General features: G+C 44.1%; 1 protein-coding gene across 9 annotated transcripts in view; it reads left to right on the top strand.

Annotated features, from left to right (window-relative positions):
* Nucleotides 1–18,221, top strand: part of rnf220a (ring finger protein 220a) — a 161,561-nt gene that overhangs the window by 134,018 nt on the left and 9,322 nt on the right. For all 9 annotated transcript variants that reach the window (XM_027283790.1, XM_027283787.1, XM_027283784.1 and 6 more), the window contains 4 exons: nucleotides 4,958–5,150; nucleotides 5,251–5,306; nucleotides 5,417–5,528; nucleotides 15,089–15,200. In XM_027283790.1, coding sequence (XP_027139591.1) covers nucleotides 4,958–5,150; nucleotides 5,251–5,306; nucleotides 5,417–5,528; nucleotides 15,089–15,200 — 473 coding nt within the window. The remainder of the gene's footprint in view (nucleotides 1–4,957; nucleotides 5,151–5,250; nucleotides 5,307–5,416; nucleotides 5,529–15,088; nucleotides 15,201–18,221) is intronic.

Below are 18,221 nucleotides of genomic sequence, written 5' to 3'. Positions count from 1 at the left end.
TTGTGATGTGACACACATAACTGAGGTGGCCTGGGGAGAGTGACTTGAAACGTATGTACACACACACACATACACACACTCGGCAGAAGGCTCAGAAGGTGGATTTTGTCTTGAAAGCTCCTCGGTGGTTCTAACACTCGCCGCTGAATCCAGCAGGCTCCCGAGAGCTGGCTAGACGGATATGGAGATGTTGCGGGGGGCCTTCTCAGCTGGCAGGATGAAGAGAGGCCCTATCCCTCTGTGAAGTGCCACCATCATCCCCTCCCTTTGAGAGCGTGAGGAAGAAAGGCAGAGGGAACGGGGGGCCCTTTCAAAGGGGGGCGGGGAGAGAGGGAGGGAGGCAGAAAAAAATCGAACAAGATCAGTTTATGATTCAACTCTGTGTGAAGGAAGACTTCCCTGTGTCTCGCACCGGCTTAGCCAGGTTGAAAGGACCCAGAGCACAGACACAGAGCTTTCTTTATCTGTGATAGAGCGCTGTCTGTCTGTCAAAATCTGTTTTATGAGCTGGAGAGCAACTGGATTTTACTTCTCAACTTTGCAGGACACATTTAAAGGGAGTCCTCATCATGAAGTTAAGGCCTATGATCGTCGTTTGAAAAAAGATTTCATACTAGTCCTCCCAAATGACTTAGTTGGATTTGAAATGTCACTTGAAGTCTACTTCAAATGTTCATAAAGTTTAAAATTATATGGCCACTTTTGTCTAGTTAATATCTATGCCAACTAAATGGTGAATTGATTATTATAAGTAGATTTATATATATTTAGGTTTAGAATCCTTATAAATTAGGAGAAAGGAAAGAAAGCAGCGTCCCTCACGTTTTTTATGTTTTGATATTTACGGTATGTGTTTCTCAGGTGTGTGTGTTATTGACAAGTAATGACATCATTACTGGAACAACAGAGTTGATCTCTCAGTTTAGCCACAGACAGATGGTGAGGCAGACAGGGAGGCAGGCAGACAGATCCTGAGGTTTGATATCAGTCCGTCCTGAGAGAGCGAGCTGAAGAAGAGGGGGATTATTGCAGGTTGAGATGGCCCAGAGGGATTGAGATTGAGGAGAAGTCTGTGCTTTGTAAATGGATTTCAAAGATGGCCGTCTCATGTCTTTGTGTCTGTGTCCCTTTTCCCTCTCCCTCCCTCTCTCTCTCTCTCTCTGACCTGTAAATGGCAGAAAGATAGTGCAGTGACCTTTGACACCCCTCCTCTCTGCTTCTTAGAGAGTCCCGATAATTGCTATGGTAACGGGATGTCGCCGAGGTCGGTCGATTGGTTGATCCGGGCTGTCAGTCAGCCCGGTGAGTCCTTTGAACCCGCCCGCCTCTTCAGATCTTTACCTGAGGTGTCGTTTCGGTGGCGTGTATGTAGATGGAGCGCCTCCTGCGTCGCTGTCATGAAGCATGTTCGCTCTGAGGATAAAACGCGTAGTTATGATGTTAAGAGTCAACGATATTCAGGAGATGGTTATGATAATGAGACAGACCAGGATGGCCCTGTATGGGTCGGTGTGTTCGTGTATTGATCATGCCTAGAAGAGAAGAGGGGACTGGAAGGACTGGTAGAGGAGAGAGAGCGAGTGAGTAAGTAAAAAGAAAGAAAAAGAGCAGAAGGAGGATGGCTCAGGGAATTGTGAAAGAAAGGAATGATGACACACAAAAAAAGGGAGTAAAGGAAGGAACGGTAAGGAAGAGAGGTGAAGGGGAAAACGTGGGAGGGGGCGTTGGTGCATAATGTGAGTGAAAGGCAGTTAGAGTGGGGCTGACCTTTCCCTGGCCAGATTAGATTGGCCTGCCAAGACTGCTTAGAGGGACAGATAGAAGCACACACACACACACACACAGCAAACAGGCCACACATATACTCACTGTTAACACACCTAACACATGTACAGCATGCACATTCACCAATAAGGAAGTTGGCATGCATGTGTATCAAAGTACAGCATCATGCTGTATCGACCATTTGTACTGTAACATATTTAGACACTTAACCCATCACCCTGTACAGAAAGAGATACATTTGATGCATCCTTAAATTAGTAATCCGTACAAGGAATAAGCATTATTCTTGTAACTAAAAGCCGCAGCCATGCCACTGTTTTGGTCTGTTGCCCACCAGACTTTGTTAACTTGCTCAGATTTGGTCTTTTTTTTCTGGTTTATGTGTGTCTAAATATGTAATTATATTAGTTAGATGTAGTTAAATTGTTACCTGAAGTTTGTACAGGGTGTTTTATTTTGAAAATCGACCGGATTTTCTGTCGTTTTTGTGTCTGACTTTTCCGGCAAGCTCGAGCTGATCTGCGCAGTAAAAAAGCTATGCAGTGAAATTGTTTTATTTTGAGAATTGATGTTGACTAGAATGGCCACGGTTAGGTCTGCGGTGGACACGGATAAAGTAATGTGTATCAATATTCTGATGACATTCCCACCTGGGTTTATGGTCAGAGCGAGGGGTTTGGGTCTGTCCCTCATTTAGGTTTAATTGCTGTATTTCCTGTCCTCTGTCTTTTGGTTTCGAGTCTGACTGTACTCGCTTTTAGAATGGGTCCCCATTTGTTTTCCTCTTTGTCTGAATTATGTTACACGCAGAAGTTCGGCGTAGATTTCCTATAGATTTTTTGGGGTTCCTGCACATGAAAACCTCTGAGCCCACGCGTCCATATTCCACTTGTTGTGTGTGTCGTTGTGGCCGACCAGCCACAGGATCAATAATTTGATGAGTTGATTAGATTATGCCCTCACCACTGCTACAGCACATTAGTGCATTAGTGGTTTGGAGTCAAACTTATATGTTTTACTCTCATCAGGTTAGTCACTCATTCACAGCTGATGGATGAGAAGTAGCTACCGTCCCTGGCCTAGCTGACCCTGGGGGATTGTGGGTAGGATGACTCATGCGCCGGTCACAGGAATGAGAGCCGTAGTGTGTATGAGTGTGTGGTATGGTAGATTAGAAAAAGGTGTTTGATGGGTACTGGGTGCTGATATTTCCACTAATTACTCTAAGTAGTGAGGAGGAGGTCTGGAAGCACGTGTCTCCATGTCAGGACTCTGACTTCGTCCTCCTGCCGTGCCCTGAAAAACTGTAGCGTCAGTAGCCGAGCAGAGCCAGCAGGCTGCGAGATTTACACCGCGTGGCCATTGTTCCCATATGTTCCCCTCTGCCGCTGAGATCAAATAAAAGTTAAAAGGTCCTTTTTATTTGATCACTAAAAACCATGGGCCTGTTGTAAAACGGCTTAGCATTGGTGGCGCGTTTTATCACAGCGGCTTTCAGTCGCTCCACGCTCCCGTTCTCTCTCCTCCCTCATCATTTTTTTTTCCTAGAGTAAGAGTGGAATGAATTACAGTTAGGTAGGAAGAGAAGCGGCGGCAGACGTTAAAATCCCAGAAGATCCTCAGGGACGAGGCCCGGCCGACTGATTTGCACTTTGACAAAGACACCACAGTGCTGTGAGACACTGCAGTGCACTGAGTCTGTTATAGGAAGTCAAGTATTGAGACTCGCAGACACATAGTAGGACAGGGTTAAATAAGATGGCTGTCAACTGTCTAGCTTGTATGTGGTCCCTCACATGCACACACACACACACACACACACTCGTCATATACACACAGAGCACACTAGTCCAGCTGAGAGCTTGTAGAAATTGGGATAGGTGTAAATAAGGTGGCTGTCAGGCCTGTCACAGGTAGACACACACAGATACTTTCAGAGTCACATCTTAAGTGAAACACAAGGGCACACACACACGTGCGCACACACACACACACACCTACCTTCAAGTGTTCGAATAGTCAGGGTCTAAGTGACATACACACTTGTACACTCGTGCAGACACACACACACCTTACATAGCTTTGCGTGGTGGATAGACATGGTGTAAGTGACAGGTAGACAGACTCACACACTCGTGCGTGCGCACACACACACGCACACTTTCAAGAGGTTGGAGAGACAGGGCCTAAGTGACACAAGGACAGACAGTCTCAAACAAACACTGAAGAGACGCCTCTATGTGACGGACACACACGCGCGCACACACACACACAGCTGGCTCTGTGGCTAAGTGGAGCTGAAGGGAGCAGTCAGGCAGCGGTAAGGGTTTGTCTGAGCGTTCATCACTGGGTTTATAGAAGTGCCACTCTCACACACACACACACTCCCACTCTCTCCGCTCTCTCTCTCTCTCTCCCTCAAAGATTGATGGGTGAGGTGTCAGTCTTCATCAGTTCACCTCATGTCTGAATGTTCTTCCTCTTCTCCTTCTTCTCTGTGGCCATGTCTCGGTCATGTCTATCCCTCTGCAAGTCCGTAATTGGTCAGGGAAAAGTAAAGTTTGAAAAGAGCTAATTGGGGTCGTCAAGGTGTCATCTGGGTATTATTAGTGAGATTTACTCTTTGCTTATTTTGCTTCATATTTAAAGTGGGACTGCAGTTTTTACCGCAGAGTAAAGCAAACAGAAGACATATTTAATATATCGTACAGTTTCCTCTGATTACGAAACCCTGCGTCTCTGTCATGTCGCTGTTTTGGTGTCCACGTGACTCAGAAGTTCTGACTTCCGGCCAGCTCAAGCTGCTCTGTGCAGATTGATGTGGCTGTTCGATACATGGACTTGAAAGGACGCAATTAGCTCTGGTGGCCACGGGGTCGCATCTGTGGGATTTTTTAAAGTATATCACTTGCAGCTGTGATGTTTTTATTTTTCATCTCTTGCATTAGGTCCCTTGCAGTGTCAGTTTTAGCACCTAATGAACAAACCTAAAATTTAAATTAGGAATGCTTGTGCTTGATTATGCTTGTAGGTTCCACATATCACTGTGTCCTGATCATCTGAAATATTTCAGAGCAGATGCACACAAAAACTCAATGTTCTCTGATTCCTACTGTTCAGTACTTTTTAAATAAACATGGTTCTGATTGTCTTGTCTCTGTCGTTTCCACAGGAACAGGTTTTGCCACATGTAGCATCAAGGAGAGCGCAGCAGACAGCGACGCTGACTTAGACGTGGACGGAGACGACACCTTGGAGTACGGCAAGGCCCAGTACACAGAGGCCGACATCATCCCCTGCTCTGGAGCTGGAGAGGACCAAGGAGAGGCCAGGGAGAGGGAGGCACTACGGGGAGCCGTGCTCAAGTATGAAGCCTAAATGCCAGCACAATGCAAACTTACCTAAACTACTGTCGGTGAAATGGAACGCTCTGTTCATACCAACATCTGTCTCTCTGTGTTGCAGTGGTGGGATGCCTTCGAACAGAATAACGCCTGAGTTCTCAAAGTGGGTCAGCGATGGTAAGTTGGGCCAAAACGTTTCTTTAGCAGAGAGTTGTGTGAAGGATTATTGCAGCTAGGAAAGTCACCATCCAGTGTTAACCATGTCATCTGTGTGTGTGTGTTTACAGAGATGCCTTCAACGAGCAACGGAGAAAGCAGCAAGACAGACTCCAGTACTCCTTCATCCTCCTCCTCTTCCTCCTGTGCCCCGCGCACCTGTAAAAACAGCGAGATCGAAAAGTAGGTTCCACATATACACATGGACACACACGCGCGCACACACACACACTTGGTGATTCTATGAGTTTTCTTACTTGTGGGTAAATCGACTTGTAGAGGGTCATAAATGATGCATTTTGTGTGTGTTCTGTTTTTGCGGTGTGTGTGTGACAGGGAGGGTCGCTGGGCATTGATTTCTCCTGCAGTCCTGCTTTCTCACAGCACAGAACTGCCTTACGATCATTAATGGAAACACAGACACAAGCGCATACGAGTTGCACACACACGTGTGAATGTGGCAGCGTGAAAACATGCAAACGTTTGTTCACACGCGCTTTCAACAGCACAGTTCATACACTGAAACATGTTGTTTTATCATAGTTCATAATTTATTCATTTGATATAGACTCTCATGTGAGATGACTGCAAAAAGACACACACACACACTCAGAACCAGACACACTGCCCTATCCATTAGAACAGCCTGTGTGTGTGAAAGGCCAATGCTCTGTAATTCCCTCATTTCCATCTCCTCATCCATATTCTGCCACAAGTAAACAATCACACTCACACGCGCACACACACACACACACACATACTCTGTCCCCTGCATGGGTAATAGAGGTCAACTCATTGCGCGAGAGAAAGAGAGAGAGAGAGACGTCTGTGGGCAAGTGAGCAAAGAGAAAGAGGGATTTGGTTGATTGGTTGCTTCTGCATGTCTGGCATATTCTGCTGTCCTTTTGCCCCATGTGATCACACACACACACACACACACTGAGCTGGGGTCAGTGTGTGTGTTGCCTTCCAGCCAGCCCCCATTTCATAAAGTGATTTCCTTTGTCCAACCTGAAGTGCCTTCAGGAATACTCCCTTAAAATTACCACTCTCATCTTCTGCTTCCTAACCTTTCCCTCTTCAGTCATTTCCTCATTTGAAATGTTATGTAAATGTTTTTTCTCGTTATCTCAGAAGTAACCTTCTGGTAGAATTTGATTAAGAAGGTCTAAAATAAGTATTAACTAAAACTAGAAAAATTTCTAAAGAAATTTTGAGTGTGCCTAACTCTGGCCCCGTCGCCCCCATACATTATTATTGATACTGCTGGCAAATTCAGTATTAATACAACAAGCTGTGTCATCATTGGATTTTTATTGGGCTCTTATTTTGAAGGGACTCTTATTTTGCCACACTTTTTTTGGCAAAAAAAAGGGCGTAAGAATAATAATAAGTGCGGTGAATAGTATATAGTGTGCTCTTTCAGGCACACACAATAATATGGTATACATGCAGTTTGGAGCTTCACACAAGTGCTGTACGTTTTACCCATCACCTCTGGGAAGGCTGCTATAAATGCTTCATTTAAATGAATCAATTGGCACTCAGCGTGTGTGTTACCCATATTAAATATCAGCGGAGGGGATAACTGGCGAATAAGCAGAGCAGCTTGAAGTGTATTGATCAGAAACAGCACTGCAAGGCGAAGAGGTGTGTGTGTGTCTGTGTGTGTTTGCTGAGCGAGGGGATGTATTCGATAAGTTGTTGTCTGGTGTGTGATCGTCCTCGTTTTACTTTGTGTGTGTTCGTGTCTGAGAGAGAGACGTGGGCAGGTCAGTGTGGCTAAGTAGAGAGGCAGTGGTCAAACGGTGCTGATTGATTGTCTAGTGTGTGTGCACACACACACACACACGTAGTTTTGGCTTTGAAGCCAAGAGACACGGCCAATGGATAAAAATGAAAGTCCAAATCAGACGCACCAGTTCAGTATTATCCATGCTGACCTTATTGAGTGTGCCTGAAAGAGCACACTGTATACTATTTACCACGCTTATTATTATTCTTACGCCCTTTTTTGGCACACTACTCCTCCTGCAGTTTTTGTCACACATACACAAAAAAGATATCAAATGGTTTGCCTAAAAATCGCCAAAAACCATGTTTGTGAGCTACAGTTGGTTACATCATCCCTAGAGTGGCGAAGGAGAGAAAAAATTAAATTAGTTTGTAAACTGCTCTCAAGGCCACAAATTTCACACTACAGAAATAATTTATACATAGAAACGTAGGAAAATTTGTGGTGGTCGCAGTGAGAACACTGCTGAAGCTGTCACACTTTTGGGAACGTTTCTGGAGGAAAGCAGAAGTAACGTTTCTTTGAATCGCTCTAAAGATCACGTTTCTTCATTTTATCGACACAAAATACCTATGTAATCGTTCAGGAAGAGCTCAAGATGCTAAAAGTGAAGGCAGTTCAATGATTGGAAATACGGTTTGGCCAGAAATCCTTCCTGTTCAAGGGGTACTTTCAGCAGTTTTTCTCTGTCTCTCAGTGGTGTCAAATGTCACATGAGAAGCTGCGGTTGATTGCTCTGCTCTGATTGGTGGCCTCCACCTGGCCCCTCTCACAGACACACAGACAAGACAAAAGTCTTTCAAAATAAGAGCCCATTAAAGGCAATGATAACACAGTTTGTTGTATTAATACTGAATTTGCTGAGCAGTGCCAATAATAATGTATGGGGGTGACGGGGCCAAAGTTAGGCACACTCAAAGTTTCTTTAGAAATTTTTCTCTTTTTTTTTTTTAAGATTATTTTTTTGGCCTTTATGCCTTTAATGATAGGACAGCTGAAGATAGACAGGAAAGAGGGGGCAGAGATAGGGGGAATGACACGCAGTAAAGGGCCGTCCGCCACCCCACTAGGCTACCGACCACCCCAGAAATTTTTCTAGTTAAGCAGACAACAGGATATAAAAATGGTTCAGAAATTGCATCCGTGATGGAACTTTTAATGTCAGCTGAGGGGAACTTAATTAATATTAAGAGGGAGCATGTCCCTTCAATCTAGGGACCGCAACAGTAAAGACCAGATTCCTCCCCCATCCAGCCGAGACAGCTTAAATGCCAACATTAGAGCAGAAGAAATAAAGCTGGACCATTGAAGACATTACCTTTCATGATACATCACAATAACTACTGATGATACCAGATTCCCGTGTAAAATGAAAAATTGACACAAAAGGGTACAGCAGACAGAGCTGTCACCTACTGGAGTTGAGAACCTGCCACAGACTATACGTTCATACATGAATATTTTCTAGAAATTAGCTTAATCTTGAAGTTTTTATCCTGCTCATCTAAAACTTGTTGCCATAAATTCAAAGAATTTCTGAAGAAAACGTGATGTGATGACTTTATGGCCCAAATTGTGTGTGTGTGTAACATGATGTTGTAGCTGAGGTCTTGGTGACCACCTGGAGCAGAACATGCCTTAATCTAAGTATCCATTTAAAGGGAGCCAACTAGATGCTGAATGATTGCAATGGAATGGCTGGCTGGAACAATTCCCTGCCTCACTCTTCTCTGCTAGCTATAAATGCACGTATTTGTGGAGCTTCTGTGCCCCTCCGTCCCCAAATGAAAATGAGATTTGTCTCCTTTCGTTACATTGATACATTGTACACGTGCGTGTGTCGGTGGCTTTGCACAGGGCAGCTTTAGTGAAATCTCTCTCTCTCCGTCTCTGATCCCAGATGGGTAATGATCTGGTCGCCTCCTGGGGCATCCTCGTTCCCTTGCTCATTCCCCTGCAAGATAAATGAGCTCTCTCTCTCTCACACACACACACACACACACACGCATACATATACACATGCAACGCCTGAGACGCTCTTTCCCCTCCAAGATAAATGGCCCCTCCAATGCCGCCAATGCGATTGCTGCCAAATTTGGTGCTCCAGCTGGAACAATGTGGAAAGATTTCCATGTGGTTTCTGCAAATAATTGAATCTGTCCTCAATTTGGAAGTGATGAAGCTAGATTTCTGTACCCTCCACCACCACCCCCTCCTACACACACACACACACACACAGACACACACACGCTGCCCAGTCCCTCTCTCTCCCTTCACCTCTCTGGTTCTTCCCTTTTATTGTTGTCTCAAAGCCACATTTCTTTCGTCTTTCTCTTTCCCATTTCTCTTTTCTGCCCGTCCTCTGTCTCAATTTTTCTCAGGCACTTACAAAACGGCACCCTCCCCTTCACTTTTGCCATCTGAGACGCAGAAAGGCACACACACATACACACACATACACACACACAGATCGGGCAGAGGCAGGGGAAATCAATAGTGACTTAAATGTTTTATCATGGTGTGTCAGTGTAGTTAAGGCCTCGGTTAACAGGGTGCAGCAGAGAATGATGCTCTAAAGGGATTTACCGCTGCTTTTTTTCACAGCACATACGTGTGAAAGATTTATCTCCCTAACCGCTGGATAAAATCTTTCCTACCGCATCGCGCAAAAATAGTTTTTCCGAAATTAATGCTCATGTGATTTTTATCATTCGCGTGTGCTCGTGTTGAGAGAGGCAGAGAGAGGCTGAGCGAGGCCAAAATGTAGGTAGACAGTAGATTAAGACACGGGCCTGATTGAGATGGATGGTGGAGGTCTTCAGCTACACACGGAGACACACACACACTAATGAAATGAGAAATAGCCCCACACACGTTGGGGACAGAGCACTAAATAGAGGGGAGGCACAGCCATCTATCTGTCTCTGTCAGGCTCTCTTGCTCGCTTGTCGCCATAGGGATGAGTGGAGATGGAAATGCGCTGCAATTTCACTTTATTTCACTCACACACATGCACACACCATTTAAAAAAAAAAAACAACAACCCCGTGGGGCAGTAACTAAGTTGGAGTATGAGCGTGTTGTGTGAATGGAAGTTGTATTTCAGTATCGCTTTCTCTGGTTTTATGACGGCAGGCCTTCAGATCAAGGCCACAGCTTCATTTAAAACCCACCGAGCCAGAGCGTCGTCCCACTGTGCTCGCAAACTCTCTGAAAACATGCAACCGTGCACAAACACACAGCTAACAGATGTGCAGGACACGTCGATGAATACCCGGAGTTCTTCCTCTTGTTTTATTAGCAGAGGTCAGTGCGCAAAAGATTCAGGTTTACTTCTGCCGTATTTTACAAACAGAACACTGCCAGTGGCAGATCATGCATGTAATTGGCTGTAATAATTAACTTTAGTTCTAAAAGGAAAGTTAGGTACAAGTACCACCAGTGGCACACAAGCCTCCTTGAGTACTCGGAGGAATCTCTGAAATATATATTTTTAACTATACAAACTAAATTTAGACAAAAATAAACAAAATACTACATTTTGAATGAAAATGCTTCAACTTTAAACACATAGCGCATGCTCACATCCATGATTAGTTATAAAATGTGACGTCGAAATAGTAAGTGGAGGAAAATAAATAGTTCAGAAACACTGCAGTTGTTGCAAACAGGAAATATATGGAAGAGAATTGTGGATCTGTAGTACCCCTTTTTACCCAGGTAGGTCTGATTCTGGAAAGCGGACTCGCTGTTTCGCGGATTTTTTTCAGTGTAATTTTGCATGCTTTTTTTTTACAGTGTACTGTACAGTATGAACGCGCATTGTGTTCTGCGTCCTAATTGGCTAAGTGAGAACCACACGTGTGTTCTGCGTCCGGTTTAAGGAAGTACTGTACAAAATGCGTGTAAACAGCTGTATAAAAGTGTGTGGTTAGGGGTTTTACGGCCTTAAAACATGTATAATAATTGTAAAACTTACTTCGCGGATTTCATTTATTGCGGGTTATTTTTAGAACGTATCCCCCGCGATAAACGAGGGACCACTGTACAGACCTCCACAGAAACTCAAGTTACCTACAGATTTTGAAAGCTACATTCATAAATAGATTCCATCACAGATTAAAAATTATTCTTGTTTGTTAAGCAGACTCTAACACACAGTGTGTTTGTGATTTTTTTTGTTTGTTTATTAGCCCAGCAAACTTTTGCAACACAGTAAATGCCGCTTTGTTGTAACACCAATACCTGCCTTCATACAACCTCTCAACTCTGTGTTTCATATATATATTATAAAACAGCACGAATAATGTTTTTCTCCCTCCGTGACTCACATTCTTGGAAAGTTCCTGTTACACTCAGTGGAAACAGGCTCAGACAGACTATTCTTGTACATTTGCTCACCCAGGAATCCCTTACATATTAGCTTGTAACCCAAATTGAACCGTTAGCTTGTTTCCGTAAGTCTACATGACGTGTTTGCTAAGCCCGTGTCCCAGAGTGACATAAATCTTAGTATTTTGGCTCCGAGACGGAAAAGTTTAAAAACCCCTGAGCCAGCTTAAATCAGCAACGCACACAAATGGCAGAAAGGCCTTAAACTCAAGGATTTTCACTTGTGGTTCTTGCTGGTTGAGAGGCTGTTTATCTCTTCGCGTGTCGCATTTAGCCCCAGAGAGTTGTCTTTCCTTTCCTTGGCACCGTGAAATCATCCCGTTCTCCTTTTTACCTCCATTAAATCTCCACCGTCCCCTCTTAATTTCCCCCTCTACCTCCCTCTCTCCCTGTTTAGATGTCCACAGCTGCATAAAGATAGATTAACATGTCTTTTTATAGCAGTGGGAAAACAACTTTTTAAATGTGGTTACCTATAAATCAGCGGTGTGAAATGAATATTCATTGTGGCGATAGAAAGGATTCATCTCTGTTGAGGAGGGATGGGAGTTGTTGGGAGAAAAGGAGAATCTTGTTGATGAGTAAAACTTTTTTTTTTCCCCGCCTCTGCTCTATAACTTAATTCGGACATGGAAGGAGAGCCCCTTGGCAGAGTTTTGTGCTAAGCTGAGCGACAGTGGGCTTTATTGGAGCTCTTAAAAGAAAGAGACAGCCTTGTTTGAGGGACAACCCCAGTCCAGTCCGGTCCAGGCCAGAGTCTACTGACACTTTATAAGCTAGCAGGCTAATCAAGGCTAAATGGCTTTTTACAAGCTCAGAACTAATAAGAGGAGAGGGTAAAGCAGTTTATAGGGCATGGAGTGGCGAGTCAGGCTCCGAGTCCCAACTAAGTCTTTATAGACACGGGACGGTGATGGGGTTACAGGGAGGAGCTAGAGCAGGTCGACTTTTCCCAGAGACCTTACAGAGGAGGCACAACCTCCCGCTACGTTTGTGGTGGCAGAATGATTCAGTGTTAAGAGCTGCTGTCCTTCAGCCTCGGGACTTCATGTCCCCATGAAGAGAAACAATCAACCTGCTGCCTAAACGTTCGTGCTGTGGAACAGCTTCAGTCAGGCTGCTCTGTGGCTGATTTTGACATCTGAGTTTTGGAAAAGAATCCATCATTTCTCTTTGTTAGGGCTGATACTGACAAATTGTACGTCCCACTATGTAAAAGGAAATTGAGATATCCAAGAGAGATTTTCTTGAATCAAATAATCATTACAGCTATATCTACAATAATCAAATTCAAGATATCAGTGGCTGTTCATTTTAAATATTAGGAAATATAGTTCTTGTACCTCAAAATTTTGCTTTGCAACATGTAGCTACTGTGGGCACCTGCCAACCAATCAAAGTCCAGACTTCTCAGTGCTGTAAGTTATAATCTTAATTTGTTTTTAGTTTGAAGTCTCTAGATGTGTCAGAGAATGAACTCACTGCAAACACAAGACTTCACAGTGTGTGTTAGTCAGGTCTGGTGACCGCACAAAAGCGGAAATGTTTAATTTTAATCTATTCTCCAATTTATTTTAAATGTTCAATTTATTTTAATGAGCTTGTTTGACGACAGGAAATCAGACGTAAAAGGACTCATTTCATACGGTACAAACTCACGTACAGAAGCTCAGTTCCAAAATGGGAAACTGAGAAAGTCCATCCTTGTTTTTGTTTTTTTCCCTGTGGCCGCTCCTGTTTGAGGATGCAGCAAATGAAGCCATATCCTAGACCACACACACACACACACACTCACACACTCAAACACTCACAGCCACTTATCGTTCTCGTTCGCTCTCACCCTCCCTTCCCTCTCTCCGCTTGTCCTTCCCCATCCAGATCAATACCATAGATCAGCTAGCTATCAGGCTGCAAAATGACCACATCACCATAAACACACACACTCGCTCCTTTTTTAACACACACACACACATACACACACACGCACACACACACACACACACTGCTATTGCATCTTGCTAGAGAATGAGTGGATGGCTATAATAAACACCGGCTGGCTCATGCGGCCTCGTCTCGCCGCGCCAAATCATCATCATCAGCGGCGTTGTGGTCTGCTCGCCGGCCGTATTGATTTAGTTATGGCTGCTTCATATGCTGTCGAACAGTGTTAAATGCACATTTTCTGTTATCATGCTACACATTAATCAGAGGCTGCTTAGAGGCAGGGCGATAGGGCGGACGGTGGATAGGATGAAGGAGGGATGAAGTGAGGACACGAGGAGAAGAGGGGTAGATGCAAAACACGAGAGAGGAGATGCAGAGGATGGAAGGTGAACGTGAGATGTTAGAAAAAGAGGACAGGACGTTATCTGAAGTCAAAACAGGGAAATTGAAGGTTGGAAAGGAGGGTGGGGTTGTAAGACGGGGCCTCTGAGGATGCAGCCATGTTAATTAGAACAGTGGCATACTGCATATTAGATAGAGAACTAGAAATAAAGAGTTGGGGGCTTTGAAGATGCCTGACTGTGTATTGAGCTGCAGAGAGTGAGAGAAGGTGTTCAGTAAGCATGTCATACTACACACTGAGTGACAAACAGCAGGTTTGCACTGCAGAATAAACAGGTGGCTGAGAGGACAGCCAAACATTGACACGCTCATTGGGGGATATGGACTACTGCTCAGATATTTGGGGTCACCAGTATATTGACGTTTTTCTTCTTTGCTTCAAAAATGTCTGTTTTAACACAAATACAGCATAATTCAGACACCAAATGTATCATTTACATTTGCAATAGTTTGTATATAACCCCATATACATATAATTTACCCCAAATATCACACCCGTCCAGGTGTGACTCTAGATCACTGAATTCAATCACAGCGGTTCAACTGGACTTTAAATATTTGGGCACTTGTTTGTCTCTGGCCCCTCTGCAGTCTACTCAGTGGTTAGATTGAATAGATTTAAACTGTGACTTTGTCAGCCCATTGTATGTTCACCTGATATTCTGTGATGCAATTCCAGCAGTGCTAAACTTAGACCAACCTACAACCTCTATTTTGGTTTTAGCTTCACTAAAGCAGCAGGCTGGTTAATTCAGCTAGTTTAAGGCCTCATTACAGCACACCGAACCTGTTTCTATTTAAATCTGCACAGAGGTTCGTTTTCGCTCTTTCCTCACTTTGTTGAAGAACCGTTTAGAAATATAGTGCTGTTCTCTCAACAATCTAACTGTGCTGATTCAACCTTTTGAATGGTAGTGTATATATAGTGCAATTGAGTGTCAAGACTGATGGCATGGGGGTGTTGTTTAGCTGTATGAAGGCTCAGTCCTTGCCGCAGTGGCCCAGGGTTCGAATCTGACCTGTGGCTCTTTCCTGCATGTCATTCCTCATCTCTCGCTCCACATTTCTGTCACTCTTCAAGCTGTCTCTATCAAATAAAGGCCAAAAAATATATATCTTAAAAAAAAAAAAAGACTGATGGCATGAAGGTCAACTGCTGTTTTAACTAAACGTGTCTCCCTCTGTCTCTCTTCCTGTTCGTCTCTCTCAGGGTAACGGAGGAGGAGTCCACAGCTACCACCATGGAGGCTCTGAAGGCTCGAATCAGAGAGCTGGAGAGGCAGATACTGAGAGGAGACCGATACAAGTGTCTCATCTGCATGGTGAGTATAAGACGAATATGAACGTTCTGTGATTCTCTGCACATCAACCCTTTAATGGCAGTTCACTGCCTTTAGTTGTGATCTTATCGATGTGCAGTCGTGGTTTAGAGGATTGACAGTTAGTGCTAGACTGGTGCACTCTCTGAATGTAGTATCCCACATCCTTAGTACTTTGTGCTCAGGTGGTCGTCATGTATCACATGAATGACACAGGATTTGTTTAATTGAAGCTCGTCATGAACTCCACTTTGTTTTTGTAAGCATCCTGATATGTTTGCTTTCAACATAACAGATGAGCATGTGCCAGTTAAACATGACACTCATAGGTCAGACGTGGGAAGTGTTATTATGTACCACTGACAGGGACATGCTCAGCCTCCTCACATTCTTTTGGATCTCCTGATTTGAACTGCAGTTAGTGTAAATATCGTCTAATCATAATTCAACTCAGCAGGCAGCGTAGTCAGTAATGTTGAGCGTATTGTTTTGGATGCTGTGTGTGCATGTAGGAACCGTATGCATCTCAACCCCGTCAGTTTGTGGACCTCTGACTAGCTTTCTAAGTGTGTGGGCGGTGATGTCGTGTTGCTGTGGTGTCGTGGTAGTTTTTGCTCTTGCATGGCTTCGCAAGTCAACTGAATGTGTGCAAAGATAAAAGACTGGCATTAATATTGTTTGGTTGATCTGATTTAAACCACTCAAGAACAAGATCCTGCCGTATATTCAGATGTATGAAATATAGACAGCACGTGTAACAGATGTTGATGGACCCCTGTATTGCGTGGAGTGTGGAGATGGCGCTCAGTTTTACAGCATGTATAGACGATTGATTGGACTCCCAGATCAATAACATAAGCCACATGTTCATCCATGACAGTATCATGCAGGATGATACGCACACTGTCAGTGTTCATGTTCATCACATGCTTGAGATACAACTACACCTGCACCCCCATCACTGTTTGTGTTCCCCACTTTGTGTCAAGCACCCATCCTGTCATCTTTCAAGCTTGACAGTGCAGCATCGACATCCTGTGCGTGTGTGTGTGTGTGTGCACGTGTGTGTGTGAGAGAGAGGGACGCGGGTAATTACTGACGCCTGTGCTTCCTAAAGGTTGCTGGGTGCCTGAGGTGACACGGAGGGCAAGGCACAGTGATCGATCACTCACTGCCCCATGGACATGTGGCTCTTCTCCACTCATCTGTCACTGTCCCTCATCTCTCTCTCTCTCTCTCTCTCTCACACACACACACACACACACACACACACATACACACACACAGGCATACAGAGAAACACAAATATGTGTGTAGTGTTCACACACACACACACACACGGACACCTTACATCTAATCTGTCTCTGTCTGTCTTTAACTTGTCACTGCGCTCCCTCCCCGTCACTGTCTGATGTGAAAGTCATCAGTTCACTAGTCTGCAATCAGGAGGTGTTTAGAGAAGCGCTGGATTTTTCCACTGCAGCCTCCAAACTTCTGATTCAGTAACAGTTGTGCATGGATCATAACCTTCCAGTGCTCAGGTAGTTGTATGTAAATAGAAAACAAGTGCTCTCCTGCTGCAGCCGAGTTGGCTCAAGTTGTTCTGCAGAGAGCTCAGTACTGTGTTTGGTCTGATCAGTGGATTTCTACCCCCATCTGCTGGTCATTGTAGTCACTTTTTTGTTCAGATTTCTGGAAACGTTTTTGCAAGTACATTCATATAATAAAACAGACTATTTGAAAAAGTTATATTAGTAATAAATCAATGATTATTCACAAGGCAGTTTGCCCAGAGCAGACAAAAATCTGTCACTGCTTCTGTTTTAACGTAATGATGTAAGACTGACACATAGTTATACTATATATCTGTTTTTGCTCTAGTGTTCCCTCCAAACTAATACACTTGACAGGATAATAATGAATGTTTTGTTATTGTCCAGGTAGAATTGACATTTTTAGTGAGCACCATAAACCCTTACAGCACCCAGCTTAGCACATTCTTGTATTGCCATTGTTAATTGAAGATGGTGTGTAATAAAACCGTTCAGAGCTGCAACAATTAGTCGTCTAGTTGATGGAATGACAATTTTGATAATGGAGTAATCGTCCTGAGAAAAAACATAAAAAGCTCTCAGTGTCAGATCATACATGTCATTTGGATTTAAAGAAGTATTTATTGGCAGGAACGGAATAGTATGTTACCATTGGTGTATAATCACCTGAGTATAAGACATGAGCCCTTTGTATCTACAATGAGGGTGGTCCTCTTCCATCATGTTAAAGTGCTATTTATCTACAGTAGCCCAGAACAGACAAACCCAACACTGACCTAGATATAGCCTTTTGCTTTTAATGTCAATTTGTCAACCGGAGTTCTTATTCTTCATTGTTTGGAGGGAGAGAGTGAGGTGTGGGAGAGTATTCACTTGGTTGTAATCTGCAACTTCACCACTAGGTGCCACTAAATCCCACACACACCAGGCCTTTAATATGACCTTTGGTACACACATGAGGAAGTCAGTTAAGTAGGCGGTCCATCAGTTCGACCCAGGACGCATTCTAACTAAATACATTAAACACAACAATACACCATGGGCCTTGTGAATGACTCTACGCGTGTGACTTCATGCTGTGTTCGGTAACAGAGAAACATGTTGTCGAGGTTATCGACCATCAGCAACGTAGCCAAGTCATCACGTCCATGTTTGTCGGCGAGTTCTGGAGCGTTTCCTCGCAGCAGTTTGTTCACTGGCTGTCCGAGCTGTACGCGTTCTTGTGTGTGTGTGTGTGTAGCACTGTGCCGTTTGTGTGTGTGCGCGATCAGTACTGGCCCGCCTCTATGATTAGCTGCCACCTTTCGCCCACCCCCCCCCCCCCCCCCAGCATTTCTTCCTTATCCATCCTCAACGCCTGAGGTCAGTTTCGTCTCTGACCTGCATTCTAAGAGGAACCCTTTTGTCATATCTGCCCACGACTAAGATTCAGAACCATAAAGGCATAACCAGAGTAAATGCTTTCTATTGC

This window comes from Larimichthys crocea, chromosome X (assembly GCF_000972845.2).
Source record: "Larimichthys crocea isolate SSNF chromosome X, L_crocea_2.0, whole genome shotgun sequence".
NCBI lineage: Eukaryota > Metazoa > Chordata > Actinopteri > Sciaenidae > Larimichthys > Larimichthys crocea.
Note: the sequence above shows the minus strand (reverse complement) of the source record. Positions and strands in the feature narration are given on the sequence as shown.